We start from the raw sequence: 17,304 nt of genomic DNA, 5'->3' as shown, positions 1-17,304 counted from the left end.
TGGAGGAGGAACCCACGCCGTTTTTAAAAAAAATTTGGCGTGCAGTTCCGCCGTGAGAGCTCATTCTCCGATTGGCCACGGCAAAAATTTGCCTGGCCTGGGGCAACTTAAAGTCGTGTTCAAGTTGCCTCCAAAAGTCGCGTTGGAAGTCGTGTTGCCCCTGCGTGAACCGGCTCTTAGGTTCTGTATGTTGGGAGTGGGGCCTCCATGGATCGGACTTGTTTTTCCAACAGATCTCACAGATGCCCGATTGGCTTGAGATCTGGAGAATTTAAAGGCCAAGTCAACACCTCAAAGCCATTGTTCTGTTCTTCAATCCATCCTTGTACCATTTTTGCAGTGTGGCAGGGCGCATTACCCTGCTAAAAGAGGCCACGCCCATCAGGGAATACCGTTTCCATAAAGAGGTGTACTTGGCCACCAACAATGCTTAGGTAGGTGGAACGTGTGAAGTACCATCCACATGAATGGGAGGAGCCAAGGCTTCCCAGCAGAATATTGCCCAAAGCATTACACTGGCTCCGCCAACTTTTCTTCTTCCCATATTGCATCCTGGTGCCATCTCTTCCCCATAAGTGACGCACCGCCACCCACATGATGGAAAAGAAAACGTCATTCCTCAGCCCAGGTCCCCTTCCACCATTGCTCCGTACTCCAGTTCTGGTGCTCATGTGCCCCTTGTAGTGGCTTTTGGCTGTGGACACGGGTCAGCATGAGCACCCTGCCCAGTCTGTGGCTACACAGCCCCACACGCAACAAATTGCAACGCTCTGTGTGTTCTGACACCTATCAGAACCAACATTCACTTGATCAGCAATTTGAGCTCCATCATGAGCCTTCCCTCCCCGCCTCCATCAATGAGCCTTCCCTCCCCGCCTCCATCAATGAGCCTTACCACCCCGCCTCCATCAATGAGCCTTACCACCCCGCCTCCATCAATGAGCCTTACCACCCCGCCTCCATCAATGAGCCTTACCACCCCGCCTCCATCAATGAGCCTTCCCTCCCCGCCTCCATCAATGAGCCTTCCCTCCCCGCCTCCATCAATGAGCCTTCCCTCCCCGCCTCCATCAATGAGCCTTTCCTCCCCGCCTCCATCAATGAGCCTTACCACCCCGCCTCCATCAATGAGCCTTCCCTCCCCGCCTCCATCAATGAGCCTTCCCTCCCCGCCTCCATCAATGAGCCTTCCCTCCCCGCCTCCATCAATGAGCCTTACCACCCCGCCTCCATCAATGAGCCTTACCACCCCGCCTCCATCAATGAGCCTTACCACCCCGCCTCCATCAATGAGCCTTACCACCCCGCCTCCATCAATGAGCCTTCCCTCCCCGCCTCCATCAATGAGCCTTCCCTCCCCGCCTCCATCAATGAGCCTTCCCTCCCCGCCTCCATCAATGAGCCTTTCCTCCCCGCCTCCATCAATGAGCCTTACCACCCCGCCTCCATCAATGAGCCTTCCCTCCCCGCCTCCATCAATGAGCCTTCCCTCTCCGCCTCCATCAATGAGCCTTCCCTCCCCGCCTCCATCAATGAGCCTTACCACCCCGCCTCCATCAATGAGCCTTACCACCCCGCCTCCATCAATGAGCCTTACCACCCCGCCTCCATCAATGAGCCTTCCCTCCCCGCCTCCATCAATGAGCCTTACCACCCCGCCTCCATCAATGAGCCTTCCCTCCCCGCCTCCATCAATGAGCCTTCCCTCTCCGCCTCCATCAATGAGCCTTCCCTCCCCGCCTCCATCATTGAGCCTTCCCTCCCCGCCTCCATCAATGAGTCTTCCCTCCCCGCCTCCATCAATGAGCCTTCCCTCCCCGCCTCCATCAATGAGCCTTACCACCCCGCCTCCATAAATGAGCCTTACCTCCCCGCCTCCATCAATGAGCCTTACCACCCCGCCTCCATCAATGAGCCTTACTACCCCGCCTCCATCAATGAGCCTTACCACCCCGCCTCCATCAATGAGCCTTACCACCCCGCCTCCATCAATGAGCCTTACCAACCCGCCTCCATCAATGAGCCTTACCACCCCGCCTCCATCAATGAGCCTTCCCTCCCCGCCTCCATCAATGAGCCTTCCCTCCCCGCCTCCATCAATGAGCCTTTCCTCCCCGCCTCCATCAATGAGCCTTCCCTCCCCGCCTCCATCAATGAGCCTTCCCTCCCCGCCTCCATCAATGAGCCTTCCCTCCCCGCCTCCATCAATGAGCCTTCCCTCCCCGCCTCCATCAATGAGCCTTCCCTCCCCGCCTCCATCAATGAGCCTTCCCTCCCCGCCTCCATCAATGAGCCTTCCCTCCCCGCCTCCATCAATGAGCCTTCCCTCCCCGCCTCCATCAATGAGCCTTCCCTCCCCGCCTCCATCAATGAGCCTTACCACCCCGCCTCCATCAATGAGCCTTACCACCCCGCCTCCATCAATGAGCCTTACCACCCCGCCTCCATCAATGAGCCTTACCACCCCGCCTCCATCAATGAGCCTTACCACCCCGCCTCCATCAATGAGCCTTCCCTCCCCGCCTCCATCAATGAGCCTTCCCTCCCCGCCTCCATCAATGAGCCTTCCCTCCCCGCCTCCATCAATGAGCCTTCCCTCCCCGCCTCCATCAATGAGCCTTACCACCCCGCCTCCATCAATGAGCCTTCCCTCCCCGCCTCCATCAATGAGGCTTCCCTCTCCGCCTTCATCAATGAGCCTTCCCTCCCCGCCTCCATCAATGAGCCTTCCCTCCCCGCCTCCATCAATGAGCCTTCCCTCCCCGCCTCCATCAATGAGCCTTACCACCCCACCTCCATAAATGAGCCTTACCACCCCGCCTCCATCAATGAGTCTTCCCTCCCCGCCTCCATCAATGAGTCTTCCCTCCCCGCCTCCATCAATGAGCCTTCCCTCCCACCACCTCCATCAATGAGCCTTCACCTCACCCCACCTCCATCAATGAGCCTTCCCTCACCCCACCTCCATCAATGAGCCTTTCCTCCCCCATCTCCATCAATGAGCCTTCCCCTCATACCTTTATCAATGAGCCTTTCCACCCCCACCTCCATAAATGAGCCCTTCCTCCCCACCTCCATCAATGGGCCTTTCCTCCCCACCTCCATCAATGAGGCTCATTGATGGAGGTGGGGGGAAGGCTCATTGATGGTGGTTGGGAGGGAAGACTCATTGGTGGAGGTGGGGGGGGGGTGGCTTATTGATGGAGGTGGGGAGGGAAGGCTGATGGAGATGAGGAGAGAAGGCTCATTGATGGAGGTGGGGAAGGAAGGCTTATCGATGGAGGCGGGGAGGGAAGGTTCATCGATGGAGGTGGGGAGGGAAGGCTCATTGATAAAGGGGGAAGGTTCATTGATGAAGGTGGGGGAGGGAAGGTTCATCGATGGAGGCGGGGGAGGAAGGCTCCTTGATGGAGGTGGGGAGGGAAGGATCATTGATGAAGGGGGAAGGTTCATTGATGAAGGTGGGGGAGGGAAGGTTCATCGATGGAGGCGGGGGAGGGAAGGCTCCTTGATGGAGGTGGGGAGGGAAGGTTCATTGACGGAGGTGGGGAGGGAAGGATCATTGACGGAGGTGGGGAGGGAAGGATCATTGATGGAGGTGGGGAGGGAAGGTTCATTGATGGAGGTGGGGAGGGAAGGATCATTGATGGAGGTGGGGAGGGAAGGCTCCTTGATGGAGGTGGGGAGGGAAGGTTCATTGACGGAGGTGGGGAGGGAAGGATCATTGACGGAGGTGGGGAGGGAAGGATCATTGATGGAGGTGGGGAGGGAAGGTTCATTGATGGAGGTGGGGAGGGAAGGATCATTGATGGAGGTGGGGAGGGAAGGATCATTGATGGAGGTGGGGAGGGAAGGATCATTAATGGAGGTGGGGAGGGAAGGATCATTGATGGAGGTGGGGAGGGAAGGATCATTGATGGAGGTGGGGGAGGGAAGGCTCATTGATGGAGGTGGGGAGGGAAGGTTCATTGATGGAGGTGGGGAGGGAAGGATCATTGATGGAGGTGGGGAGGGAAGGATCATTAATGGAGGTGGGGAGGGAAGGATCATTGATGGAGGTGGGGAGGGAAGGATCATTGATGGAGGTGGGGGAGGGAAGGCTCATTGATGGAGGCGGGGGAGGGAAGGCTCATTGATGGAGGTGGGGGGGGGGGGGAGGCTTATTGATGGAGGTGGGGAGGGAAGGCTCATTGATGAAGATGGGGGGAGGGAAGGCTCATTGATGGAGGTCTTCCATGAATGAGCCTTCCCTTCTCATCCTCAAATCATCGAGCCCCTCCCCCAACCAATGAGCGTAGGCCTCCCTTGACCCTGTCACTGGTTGGATGATTCTCCATCCTTAGAGCACTTTTGGTTGGTCCTGACCATTGCACAGACCGAGAACATGGACCCAGTCCTCTAGACATTATAATTTGGTCCCTGTCAAAGATCGCTCCAATCCTTACACTTGTCCAGTTTTCTGCTTTCAACACATCAACTTCGGGGACAACATGTTCACTCGCTGCCTATTATATCCCACCCACTTTCAGATGTCATTGTAACCAGATAATCCACGTCAGTGGTGGGAATGTTCTTGACCTTAGCTGTCAGTGGTGGGAATGTTCCGGCTGATGGGTGTATAGGGGGAGTTGGGAGAGTCCCGAGATACGCACAGCCCTGTCCTCCCTGGGCAGGGGAACTGACATTTCCTTGTTGCAGTTTTCATTTTCACTTACAGGTCTCCTCACCAACCCCAGCCTGTGATTGGGCAGTAAAAGAAGCAGCACAGTGACAAGCTCATCTCTCCGGCACTCTGCTCTCTCCTCCTATCAGCATGCCCCTTGCACTGAAGCACACTTGCTCACTGCTCCTCCCCTACCCTCTCTAGACTCTTTTGTACAGGGCCTGCAGGAGGCGGACACCAGGGGGTCACACTCAGGAGCTTATATACCACCCCCCCCATATCTCCCTGTGTAGCCACCCATGAGAGCACAGAGTGTAAGTGATGAAGAGTGATCAACTTGAGTGAAAGAACACATCTCTGGTATCCCTTTAGACAAGCATGTTTCTCCCTGCTGGTACCAAGGTGGTGCAGACTTTAGCTGTGATGATCAGTTGCTGATCCAGAAAAAGGTCTGAGAATGTAATCAAGCAACGGAGGGGCTGACTGCATAGAGAAAGTCTACATTATGTTGTGTTGCTATAGCTAATTTACTGATTTTTATAGCATAACTATCCCATCTTATGGAACTCCCTACCCCTAATCTGTCCGATCCTATGGAACTCCCTACCCCCATCTGTCCAGAGCCCCTCCCATCCTATGGAACTCGCTATCAAAATCTGTCCAGAGCCCCTCCCATCCTATGGAACTCGCTATCAAAATCTGTCCAGAGCCCCTCCCATCCTATGGAACTCCTTACCCCCATCTGTCCAGAGCCTCTCCCATCCTCTGGAACTCCCCACCCCCATCTGTCCAGAGACTCTCCCATCCTCTGGAACTCCCCACCCCCATCTGTCCAGAGACTCTCCCATCCTCTGGAACTCCTTACCCCCATCTGTCCAGAGCCTCTCCCATCCTCTGGAACTCCTTACCCCCATCTGTCCAGAGCCTCTCCCATCCTCTGGAACTCGCTATCCCAATCTGTCCAGAGACTCTCCCATCCTCTGGAACTCGCTTTCCCAATCTGTCCAGTACCCCTCCCATCCTCTGGAACTCCTTACCTCAATCTGTCCAGAGCCCCTCCCATCCTATGGAACTCACTATCCCAATATGTCCAGAGCCCCTCCCATCCCCTGGAGCTCCCTAGCCCCATCTGTCCAGAGCCCCTCCCATCCTTTGGAACTCCTTACCCCCATCTGTCCAGAGCCTCTCCCATCCTCTGGAACTCCTTACCCCCATCTGTCCAGAGCCTCTCCCATCCTATGGAACTCCCCACCCCCATCTGTGCAGAGCCTCTCCCATCCTCTGGAACTCGCTATCCCAATCTGTCCAGAGCCCCTCCCATCCAATGGAACTCACTATCCCAATATGTCCAGAGCCCCTCCCATCCTTTGGAACTCCCTACCCCCATCTGTGCAGAGCCCCTCCCATCCTCTGGAACTCGCTTTCCCAATCTGTCCAGAGCCCCTCCCATCCTTTGGAACTCCCTACCCCCAATCTGTCCAGAGCCCCTCCCATCCCTTGGAACTCTCTATCCCAATCTGTCCAGAGCCCCTCCCATCCTTTGGAACTCCCTACCCCCAATCTGTCCAGAGCCCCTCCCATCCCTTGGAACTCTCTATCCCAATCTGTCCAGAGCCCCTCCTATCCTTTGGAATTCCCTACCCCAATCTGCCCAGGGCCCCTCCCATCCTTTGGAACTCCCTATCCCAATCTGTCCAGGGCCCCTCCCATCCTTTGGAACTCCCTACCCCAATCTGTCCATAGCCCCTCCCATCCTTTGGAACTCCCTACCCCAATCTGTCCAGAGCCCCTCCAATCCTTTGGAACTCCCTACCCCAATCTGTCCAGAGCCCCTCCCATCCTCTGGAACTCTCTATCCCAATCTGTCCAGAACCTTTTCTGTCCTATGGAACTAATCATATTATAATAATAACTCCTCGTTTGCGTCTACAATAAGTCTGATGAAATGGCGGTTGGTTCATCGCACAGAACATACTCAGATCAGAGAATAATCACACGGAGTCTCAATGAAGGGGGAATATCATAAATCGCTATTACGGTACCTTGTTGATGAGCAGCTGGCAGACCTGAGGAACGTAGTCGATGAGACAGCCCCCGCTGGGAAACGCTGGGATGTGAAGAGCCGAGGACCCGCCCAGAGCACTGAAACAGGACGTGATTGGTTACTGCAAGCAGATATTCCACAAATCATTCTCATCAAAACTTCAATAAAGTGTCTTCATCAGTCTAGGCCGATATATATTCTTCTATATATTTTTGGTAAAAAAAATAAAAAAAAATTCGAATAAGTGTATATTGATTGGTTTGTGCAAAAATGATAGGGGAAAGATTTATAGCATTTTTATGGCTTTTTTTTTTTATACTAGTAATGGAGGTGATTGTATCGCTTATTGGGATTTTTTTTTTACCAAATATATGTAGCAGAATATATATTGGACTAAACTGATGAAGAAATTCGATTTTTTATTGGATGTTTTATAGCAGAAAGTAAAAAACATTGTTTTTTTTTTGTTTTTTTTCCCAAAATCATCAGTCTTTTTTTGTTTATAGTACAAAAATTAAAAACCAGAGAGGTGATCAAATACCACCAAGAGAAATCTCTATTTGTGGGGGAAAAAAAGAAGGATGTCAATTGTATTTGAGTACAGCGTCGAACGACCGCGCAATTGTCAGTTAAAGTAACAGAGTGCAGTATTGCAAAGAATGGCCTGGTCAGGAAGGGGGGTAAATCTTCTGGAGGGCGAGTGATTAAGCTTGGACAATAAAACCCAGAAGCTGATTGGTTACTTTGCAGAGCTGCACCAGATTTTATACTCTCCAGTATTAGTAATACCCCCCCCCCTCCCCCCATGTGTGTGCGGTGAAGGTGTGCGGTGACGGAGGCTGGAGGAGTTCACTCAGCTCGGCGGGCGATTAGTCAGCCTGTCAGGACTCAGCTGTGTTTATAAACATGGCTGACTCATATGAGCATGACGTATCCGGAGCGTCCTACACTCACCCCGCCTGATCACTCCTATCCTCTGACAACACGGATTACACTCATGTTTTGCAGAGCTGGGGTTCTTGGGTTCAAATACCACCCCAGGGGTACTAAATCTACAACACTTGTATGTTACAAGGCCAATACAACCCCCAATTTAAAAAAAAAAAAAAAAAAGTCGGGGCACAATGTAAAATCTAAATAAAAACATGATCTGCGAATCTCATAAACCCGGGTTTTATTCACAATAGAAAATAGAAAACATACGAAATGTTTAAACTGAGAAAATTGAGAATCTTAAGAAATAAGGTCAGGTGATTATGAAGTTGACGGCAGCAACAAGTCTCAAAAAAGTTGGGGTGGAGCCAGGTTTACCAAGGTGTAGAACCCCCCTCTTCTTTCACCAACACTCTGAATGTCGGGGATCTGAGGAGGGGAATGTTGTCCCATCTTTGCCTGATATCAGATTCTAACGGCTCCACACTCCTGGGTCTTCTTCGTCACAGTTCTCCTTTTAACCACTTTCCGCCCGCGCTATAGATGAAAAACTGCAACAGTGTGGGCTTCCGGTGCAGGGAGGTCGTCCATAGACTTTCTCCCGTGATGGCACGATACGTAAGAATCACAGACTCCTCCCATGTACATAAGTATCACAGGCTCCTCCCATGTACATAAGTATCACAGGCTCCTCCCATGTACATAAGTATCACAGACTCCTCCCATGTACACAAGTATCACAGGCTCCTCCCATGTACACAAGTATCACAGACTCCTCCCATGTACATAAGTATCACAGGCTCCTCCCATGTAAATAACTATCACAGACTCCTCCCATGTACATAAGTATCACAAGCTCCTTCACAGGCTCCTCCCATGTACATAAGTATCACAGGCTCCTCCCATGTACACAAGTATCACAGACTCCTCCCATGTACATAACTATCACAGGCTCCTCCCATGTACATAACTATCACAGGCTCCTCCCATGTACATAACTATCACAGGCTCCTCCCATGTACATAAGTATCACGGGCTCCTCCCATGTACACAAGTATCACAGGCTCCTCCCATGTACACAAGTATCACAGACTCCTCCCATGTACATAACTATCACAGGCTCCTCCCATGTACATAACTATCACAGGCTCCTCCCATGTACATAAGTATCACAGGCTCCTCCCATGTACATAAGTATCACAGGCTCCTCCCATGTACACAAGTATCACAGACTCCTCCCATGTACGTAAGTATCACAGGCTCCTCCCATGTACATAAATATCACAGGCTCCTCCCATGTACATAAGTATCACAGGCTCCTCCCATGTACATAAGTATCACAGGCTCCTCCCATGTAAATAAGTATCACAGACTCCTCCCATGTACATAACTATCACAGACTCCTCCCATGTACATAAGTATCACAGGCTCCTCCCATGTACATAACTATCACAGGCTCCTCCCATGTACATAAGTATCACAGGCTCCTCCCATGTAAATAAGTATCACAGACTCCTCCCATGTACATAACTATCACAGGCTCCTCCCATGTACATAAGTATCACAGGCTCCTCCCATGTACATAAGTATCACAGGCTCCTCCCATGACACTCAGAATTGATCTCAGGTCCCTCCTGTTTCCACCGATCATCCTCGAGATGTTTCTACGACTTGATTGGAGTTCACTTGTGGTAGATTCAGGTGATTGGACATGATTTGGAAAGGCACACACCTGTCTATAGAAGGTCCCACAGGTAACAGTGCATGTCAGAGCACAATCCAAGCCATGAAGTCCAAGGAATTGTCTGTAAACCTCCGAGACAGGATTGTATGGCGGCACAGATCGGGGGAAGGGTACAGGAACATTTCTGCAACGTTGAAGGTCCCAATGAGCACAGTGGCCTCCATCCTCTGTAGATGGAAGAAGTTTGGAACCCTCAGGACTCTTTCTAGAGAGGGCCTCCCAGCCAAACTGAGAGGTTGGGGGAGAAGGGCCTTAGTCAGGGTGGTGACCAAGGACCCCGATGAAGTGCTGTGAATACTTTCCTGGATGCATTGTATCGTTCACCACTGATTGGGCCTTTCCAGATGTACAAACTGAACATTCCATCCATACGCACTAATCCCCCCCTCCCCCTCCAGAGATGTCAGCTTCTGAAATGAGTGCTGATAAGCCAGAAGGTCCTTCTCTTTAGTTTGGAGAATGTGGCACCCCCATGATCGCCAAAAATAAAGTCAAATTTCGATCCATCTGGCCACAGACCATTTTCCACATTGCAACAGACCATTTTACATGAGCTTTGGCCCAGAGAAGACAGTGGAGTTTCAGAGCCGTCACATGTACTGCGCCAATCATCTGTGGACTGGGCATTCCGTGCATATGTATGGCTGTGGGGGAAGGGAATGCCGTGACCACAGATGATTGGCCAGGTAAAGGTGGCAGCTTGCTGGTGGGCTCACATGTGGGTTTGGATCCCCGTCAGAGCTCATCACTAGTGCCATGCAAGAATGCACCTTGGAGATTGGCCACAATAACCCTACAGGACCATGGAGGACCAGTGTAGGCACTCTCATACAGGAAGTGCAACCAAAGCATTTTACATTTTTTTTATTTAATGATATTTAGAGCAGAAAAGTCGGTAACATATTTGTGGGACTTGAACGAGTAATGGAAATTATATCGGTTTTTGTCATTTCATTTAGTAACACTTTCATTGGTTTCCAGGCATATAATCTCATGTTCATAAGAAGGCCCTCTAAGGACAGCTGTACAAAGAAAACCAGAACTTCCCTCTACCCACAAAACAAAAAATGAAGAGCCAAGCAAACATTCTTATCTTTTAAAGGATAAGGTCACCTTTCCACGGAAAATGAAAAGGTGAACACCAAGTATCCCGGCCACCAGTTGCTTGTTGCCTAACTAAACCTCTGCTCGGACCTGACTGCACTCTTGCTTGACACCTACTTAGACCTCTGCTTGGACATGATTGTGCCATAGCTTGCTGCCTACTTAGACCTCTGCTTGGACATGATTGTGCCATAGCTTGCTGCCTACTTAGACCTCTGCTTGGACATGATTGTGCCATAGCTTGCTGCCTACTTAAACCTCTGCTTGGACATGATTGTGCCATAGCTTGCTGCCTACTTAAACCTCTGCTTGGACATGATTGTGCCATAGCTTGCTGCCTACTTAGACCTCTGCTTTGACCTGACCGATGCTCTTGCTTGCTGCCTGATTAGACTTCTGCTCGGACCCGAATGTGCTCTTGCTTGCCACCTATGTAGATGTCTGCTGGGACCTGACTGTGCTCTTGCTTGCCACCTATGTAGATGTCTGCTGGGACCTGACTGTGCTCTTGCTTGCCACCTACCTAAACCCCTGCTCAGACACGACTGTGCTCTTGCTTGCCGCATACTTAAACCTCTGCTGGGACCTGACTGTGCTCTTGCTTGCTGCCTGATTAGACCTCTGCTCAGACCCGACCTTGCTTGCTGCCTACTTAAACCTCTGCTCGGACCTGACTGTGCTCTTGCTTACTGCCTAATTAGAGCTCTGCTCGGACCTGACTGTGCTCTTGCTTGCCACATACTTAGATCTCTGCTCGGACCTGATTATGCCATTGCTTGCTGCCTACATAAACCCCTGCTCAGGCCCGAATTTGCTCTTGCTTGCCATATACTTAAACCTCTGCTGGAACCCGACTGTGCTCTTGCTTGCCACATACTTGGATCTCTGTTCGGACCTGATTATGCCATTGCTTGCTGCCTACATAAACCCCTGCTCAGACCTGACTGTGCTCTTGCTTGCCGCATACTTAAACCTCTGCTGGGACCTGACTTTGCTCTTGCTTGCTGCCTGATTAGACCTCTGCTCAGACCTGACCTTGCTTGCTGCCTACTTAAACCTCTGCTCGGACCTGACTTTGCTCTTGCTTGCTGCCTGATTAGACCTCTGCTCAGACCTGACCTTGCTTGCTGCCTACTTAAACCTCTGCTCGGTCCTGACTGTGCTCTTGTTTACTGCCTAATTAGAGCTCTGCTTTGACCTGATTGTGCTCTTGCTTGCTGCCTACTTAAACCTCTGCTCGGACTTGACTGTGCTCTTGCTTGCTGCCTACTTAAACCTCTGCTCGGACCTGACTGTGCTCTTGCTTGCCACATTCTTAGATCTCTGCTCGGACCTGATTATGCCATTGCTTGCTGCCTACATAAACCCCTACTCAGACCCGACTGTGCTCTTTCTTGCCGCATACTTAAACCTCTGCTCGGACCTGACTGTGCTCTTGCTTGCTGCCTACTCAGACCTTCTCTTGTCTGCCTCGACCCCTGTCTGGTCCTTACTACTCTTATCTGCAGGATCGGTGAATAATCTCCACATCCTGACCCTTCTTCACCATCAAGAGTTCTGGCCACTTAGATGTCGCACCTCAGGGGGGGGGGGGGTCATAACAGGCTACCAGCAGGAGACTCGCTGTCAAACTTCAGCTGCTAATACAGCAAAAGAGTAAAAGAGACACCCGCAGCTACTGGGAAGAGGAATGTCAAGGGGACCACGAATAAAAGATAAAGGTGAAATGATGATTTTTCATAGAAGTCATGAAGGTGATTGGACGGGGGGGGGGGGGGGGGGTTTAGTTGTTTTTATAATACACAGTTTTTGCTACAGATGAAATGAAGAGGAGGAGTGGGTGAAGCCAAGCGTGGCCTTGTGCCCCCCCCCCCCCCTTTTATCTTATACAGTTATGAAAGAACAATGAAGATTGAATGAAGGGGGTGTGGGGGGGGGGGGGGGGCTGTAAGATATTTAGCGTGGTAAATGGCGGATGATTACAGGTCTCATCTCCTGATACTGCTCTGCTCTCTCATCTCTCAGAGTCAGTCCAGTCTGTCTGGCAGCTGATGGAGACAAACCCGTCAGACAGAATCTTGCTGGAGACAATGTCATGCAATGTCTTGGGGTAGGCGGCAAACCCATCATTATGACATAGCGATGTACTTATATTGTGCGGCGACCCCGCGTTTATATATATATTTATAAAGTGGGGTGTGGACACGCCTATGAGTCAGCCAGAAAATATGTGTTTTACAAGGGAGTGGAGCAATATGGATGAGGTCAGGATTCCTATAAAATTAAAGGTTGCATGAAAGAAAAATGCCATGTGCCTCTGCTATACCAGGACAGACATCGTGATGTGCAGAAGAGACGGACGCTGCATGTTACAAGGTTTTACAATAAGGGTTACGGCAGGGGTGTCAAACCCAACTTAATCGCTGGCCGCATCAACAGTTTGGTTCCCCCTCAAAGGGCCCATTGTATCTGAAGGACAATGCAGAGTTCAGGAGTGCATTACGTGCAGAGTTCAAGGGTGTCCTACCTACAGAGCGCAGGTTCAAAGGGTGCACTGTGTACGTAGTGCTGGGTTTAGGGGTGTGCGGTGTACAGAGTGCAGGGTTTAAGGGTGAGCGGTGTATAGAGTGCAGGGTTTAAGGGTGAGCGGTGTATAGAGTGCAGGGTTTAGGGGTGAGCGGTGTATAGAGTGCAGGGTTTAGGGGTGAGCGGTGTACAGAGTGCAGGGTTTAGGGGTGAGCGGTGTACAGAGTGCAGGGTTTAGGGGTGAGCGGTGTACAGAGTGCAGGGTTTAGGGGTGAGCAGTGTACAGAGTGCAGGGTTTAGGGGTGAGCAGTGTACAGAGTGCAGGGTTTAGGGGTGAGCAGTGTACAGAGTGCAGGGTTTAGGGGTGAGCAGTGTACAGAGTGCAGGGTTTAGGGGTGAGCAGTGTACAGAGTGCAGGGTTTAGGGGTGAGCAGTGTACAGAGTGCAGGGTTTAGGGGTGAGCAGTGTACAGAGTGCAGGGTTTAGGGGTGAGCAGTGTACAGAGTGCAGGGTTTAGGGGTGAGCAGTGTACAGAGTGCAGCGTTAAAGGGTGCACTGTGTACGTAGTGCAGGGTTAAAGGATGCGCTGTGCACAGAGTGCAGGGTTTAGGGGTGAGCAGTGTTACAGAGAGCAGGGTTTAGGGATGAGTAGTGTACAGAGTGCAGGCTTTAGGGGGGAGCAGTGTACAGAGTGCAGCGTTAAAGGGTGCACTGTGTACGTAGTGCGGGGTTAAAGGGTGCGCTGTGTACAGAGTGCTGGGTTTAGGGGTGTGCGGTGTACAGAGTGCAGGGTTTAAGGGTGAGCGGTGTACAGAGTGCAGGGTTTAGGGGTGAGCAGTGTACAGAGTGCAGGGTTTAGGGGTGAGCAGTGTACAGAGTGCAGGGTTTAGGGGTGAGCAGTGTACAGAGTGCAGGGTTTAGGGGTGAGCGGTGTACAGAGTGCAGGGTTTAGGGGTGAGCGGTGTACAGAGTGCAGGGTTTAGGGGTGAGCAGTGTACAGAGTGCAGGGTTTAGGGGTGAGCAGTGTACAGAGTGCAGGGTTTAGGGGTGAGCAGTGTACAGAGTGCAGGGTTTAGGGGTGAGCAGTGTACAGAGTGCAGGGTTTAGGGGTGAGCAGTGTACAGAGTGCAGGGTTTAGGGGTGAGCAGTGTACAGAGTGCAAGGTTTAGGGGTGAGCAGTGTACAGAGTGCAGGGTTTAGGGGTGAGCAGTGTACAGAGTGCAGCGTTAAAGGGTGCACTGTGTACGTAGTGCAGGGTTAAAGGATGCGCTGTGCACAGAGTGCAGGGTTTAGGGGTGAGCAGTGTTACAGAGAGCAGGGTTTAGGGATGAGTAGTGTACAGAGTGCAGGCTTTAGGGGGGAGCAGTGTACAGAGTGCAGCGTTAAAGGGTGCACTGTGTACGTAGTGCGGGGTTAAAGGGTGCGCTGTGTACAGAGTGCTGGGTTTAGGGGTGTGCGGTGTACAGAGTGCAGGGTTTAAGGGTGAGCGGTGTACAGAGTGCAGGGTTTAGGGGTGAGCAGTGTACAGAGTGCAGGGTTTAGGGGTGAGCAGTGTACAGAGTGCAGGGTTTAGGGGTGAGCAGTGTACAGAGTGCAGGGTTTAGGGGTGAGCAGTGTACAGAGTACTGGGTTTAGGTGTACAGAGTGCAGGTTTTATGTGTACAGAGTGCAGGGTTTAGGTGTGTACTGCGTACAGAGCGCAGGGTTTAGGGGTGCGCTGCGTACAGAGAGCAGGGTTTAGGGGTGTGCTGCGTACAGAGAGCAGGTTTTAGGGGTGCGCTGTGTACAGAGTGTAGGGTTTAGGGGTGCGCTGTAGAATGTAAGAAATCTTTTTTGTGATATATGATCACCTTGATCAGCATTTTTACATTTTTTGCGCTATAAACAAAAAACTATTTCTGAAAAAAATATATAAATTTATATATATATATATATGTATATCTATATATATATTTATTTTTTTCAAAAATAGTTTTTTGGTTGTAGCGCAAAAAATTTAAAAATGCTGATCAAAAAAAATGACCTGGTCATGAAGGGGGTTTTAAATTTTCCAGAGGTCAAGTGGTTAAACATCTGATAGGTTTTCTATTTTCCTATTGTGAAATACATTTTTTTTTTTGATCAAATAGGTGATCAAATACCCCCCCCCCCCCCAAAAAAAAGCTCTATTTGTGGGAATAAAAGGACATATATGTAATTTGGGTAAAACGTCGCACAGTCGCGCAATATAATATACACTTATTGGGATTTTTTTTTTTTACCAAAAATATGTAGCAGAATATATATTTGCCTAAATTTATGAAGGCATTTTATTTTTATGAATTTTTTTTGTTATTGGATGTTTTATAGCAGAAAGTAAGAAATCTTTTTTTTTGTTTTGGTGATATTTGATCACTATATATATATATATTTTTTTTTTTTTTTTCAAAAATTGTTTTTTGTTTATAGTGCAAAAAATTGCCAAAATTTATGAAAAATTTTTTTTTTCTTATTTTTATTTTTTATTGGATGTTTCATAGCAGAAAGTAAGAAATTGTTTTTTTTTTTTTTTTTGGTGATATTTGATCACCTTAGCATTTTTTAATTTCTTGCACTATAAACAAAAAACTATTTCTGGAAAAAAATAAATAAAAATTATATATATATATATATATATATATATATATATATATATATATATATATATACATATACATACACACACATGTTATATATATAATTTATTTATTTTTCAAAAATAGTTTTTAGCGCAAAAAATAAAAAAATGCTGAGGTGATCAAAAAGAAAAAAAATGTTTGTGGCAAAAAATGACCTGGTCATGAAGGGGGTTTTAAATTTTCTATATATATATATTTTTTTTTTTTTTTTCAAAAATTGTTTTTTGTTTATAGCGCAAAAAATTGCCAAAATTTATGAAAAATTATTTTTTTTCTTATTTTTATTTTTTATTGGATGTTTTATAGCAGAAAGTAAGAAATTGTTTTTTTTTTTGGTGATATTTGATCACCTTAGCATTTTTTAATTTCTTGCACTATAAACAAAAAACTATTTCTGGAAAAAAATAAATAAAAATTATATATATATATATATATATATATATATATATATATATATATATATATATATATATATATATATATATATATATAAAACAAATGTATTTATATTTCAAAAATAGTTTTTAGCGCAAAAAAATAAAAAAATGCTGCGGTGATCAAATATCACCAAAAAGAAAAAAACAATTTGTGGCAAAAAATGACCTGGTCATGAAGGGGGGGGGGGGGGGGGGTAAATTTTCCAGAGGTCAAGTGGTTAATCATCTGATAGGTTTTCTATTTTCCTATTGTGAATAAAATGCGGGTTCATGAGATTATTGCATTCTGTAGATTTTACGAGGCGCCCCGACTTTTGTTTGGAATTGGGGGTTGTATATGATTTAGGTACGCCGGCCCTTTAATCAAGCCCCAATCAGAGAACGCGCGGTGCCCTCCGGCTCGGCGTGTACCGGGACCAGACCGTATGTTCTCTAATCTGCAGCTATTTTTCTCCCACCACTGGAGACGTTCAGCTTAATGAGGAACACAAAAATACGCCCACATCTCCAATCACGCAACGAAAATTCCTTCATTACGTTTCTGGAACGCGGCTATAGAAATGTTCCGGGGAAGCTGGCAGAAGGGGCCGCGGGATTTGGCACGGACCGCGATGGAGAAAAGAAAAGGTTTTACAATAACAAATCCGCAATGAAATGCGAACCCTCCGAAATAATCCAAATGTCGCAATTATTGGCCTGCAAAAAGTAGCGAAATACCAACAATTTCTGAGCGCTGAATGATGGGGAGAGAAAAAAAGAGAAGAAAAGCTAAAAGGAGAACCAATCACAGGATGCGGTCGGGTTCTGAAAGTTCTGCAGAAGCCGGTCTGGGGGGAGATTTTCCCCTCATTGTGGATAAATGTTCACCAGAAGTAGAACCGGGGGCGGTGACGTCACAAGGGGCAGGGTCTCCGGATGATGTCACCGAATGACCACGCCCCATGGCTATATAAGTCATGGCACACACCGGACCCAACACAAGACATCAGGAGGAAGAAGAACCAGAGGCAGCAGGAGAACCAGAGGAAGAAGACAGCGGAGGAAGAACAGGAGGGAGCAAAAGCCGGGGGAGAAGACAGCGGGGGGAAAGAAGTCAGCGGGGGGAAAGAAGTCAGCGGGGGGAAAGAAGTCAGCGGGGGGAAGAAGAAAGACGTCAGCGGGGGGAAAGACGTCAGCGGGGGGGAAAGACGTCAGCG

At 49.1% G+C, this 17,304-nt stretch overlaps 1 protein-coding gene across 4 annotated transcripts in view; it reads right to left on the bottom strand.

Annotated features, from left to right (window-relative positions):
* BABAM2 (BRISC and BRCA1 A complex member 2) overlaps positions 1 to 17,304 on the bottom strand; it is a 344,474-nt gene that overhangs the window by 122,340 nt on the left and 204,830 nt on the right. For all 4 annotated transcript variants that reach the window (XM_077489430.1, XM_077489427.1, XM_077489429.1 and 1 more), the window contains exon 8: positions 6,706 to 6,805. In XM_077489430.1, coding sequence (XP_077345556.1) covers positions 6,706 to 6,805 — 100 coding nt within the window. The remainder of the gene's footprint in view (positions 1 to 6,705; positions 6,806 to 17,304) is intronic.

This window comes from Lithobates pipiens, unplaced genomic scaffold (assembly GCF_037356315.1).
Source record: "Lithobates pipiens isolate NorthernLeopardFrog02 unplaced genomic scaffold, aLitPip1_a1.2 Scaffold_18, whole genome shotgun sequence".
Taxonomy (NCBI): domain Eukaryota; kingdom Metazoa; phylum Chordata; class Amphibia; order Anura; family Ranidae; genus Lithobates; species Lithobates pipiens.
Note: the sequence above shows the minus strand (reverse complement) of the source record. Positions and strands in the feature narration are given on the sequence as shown.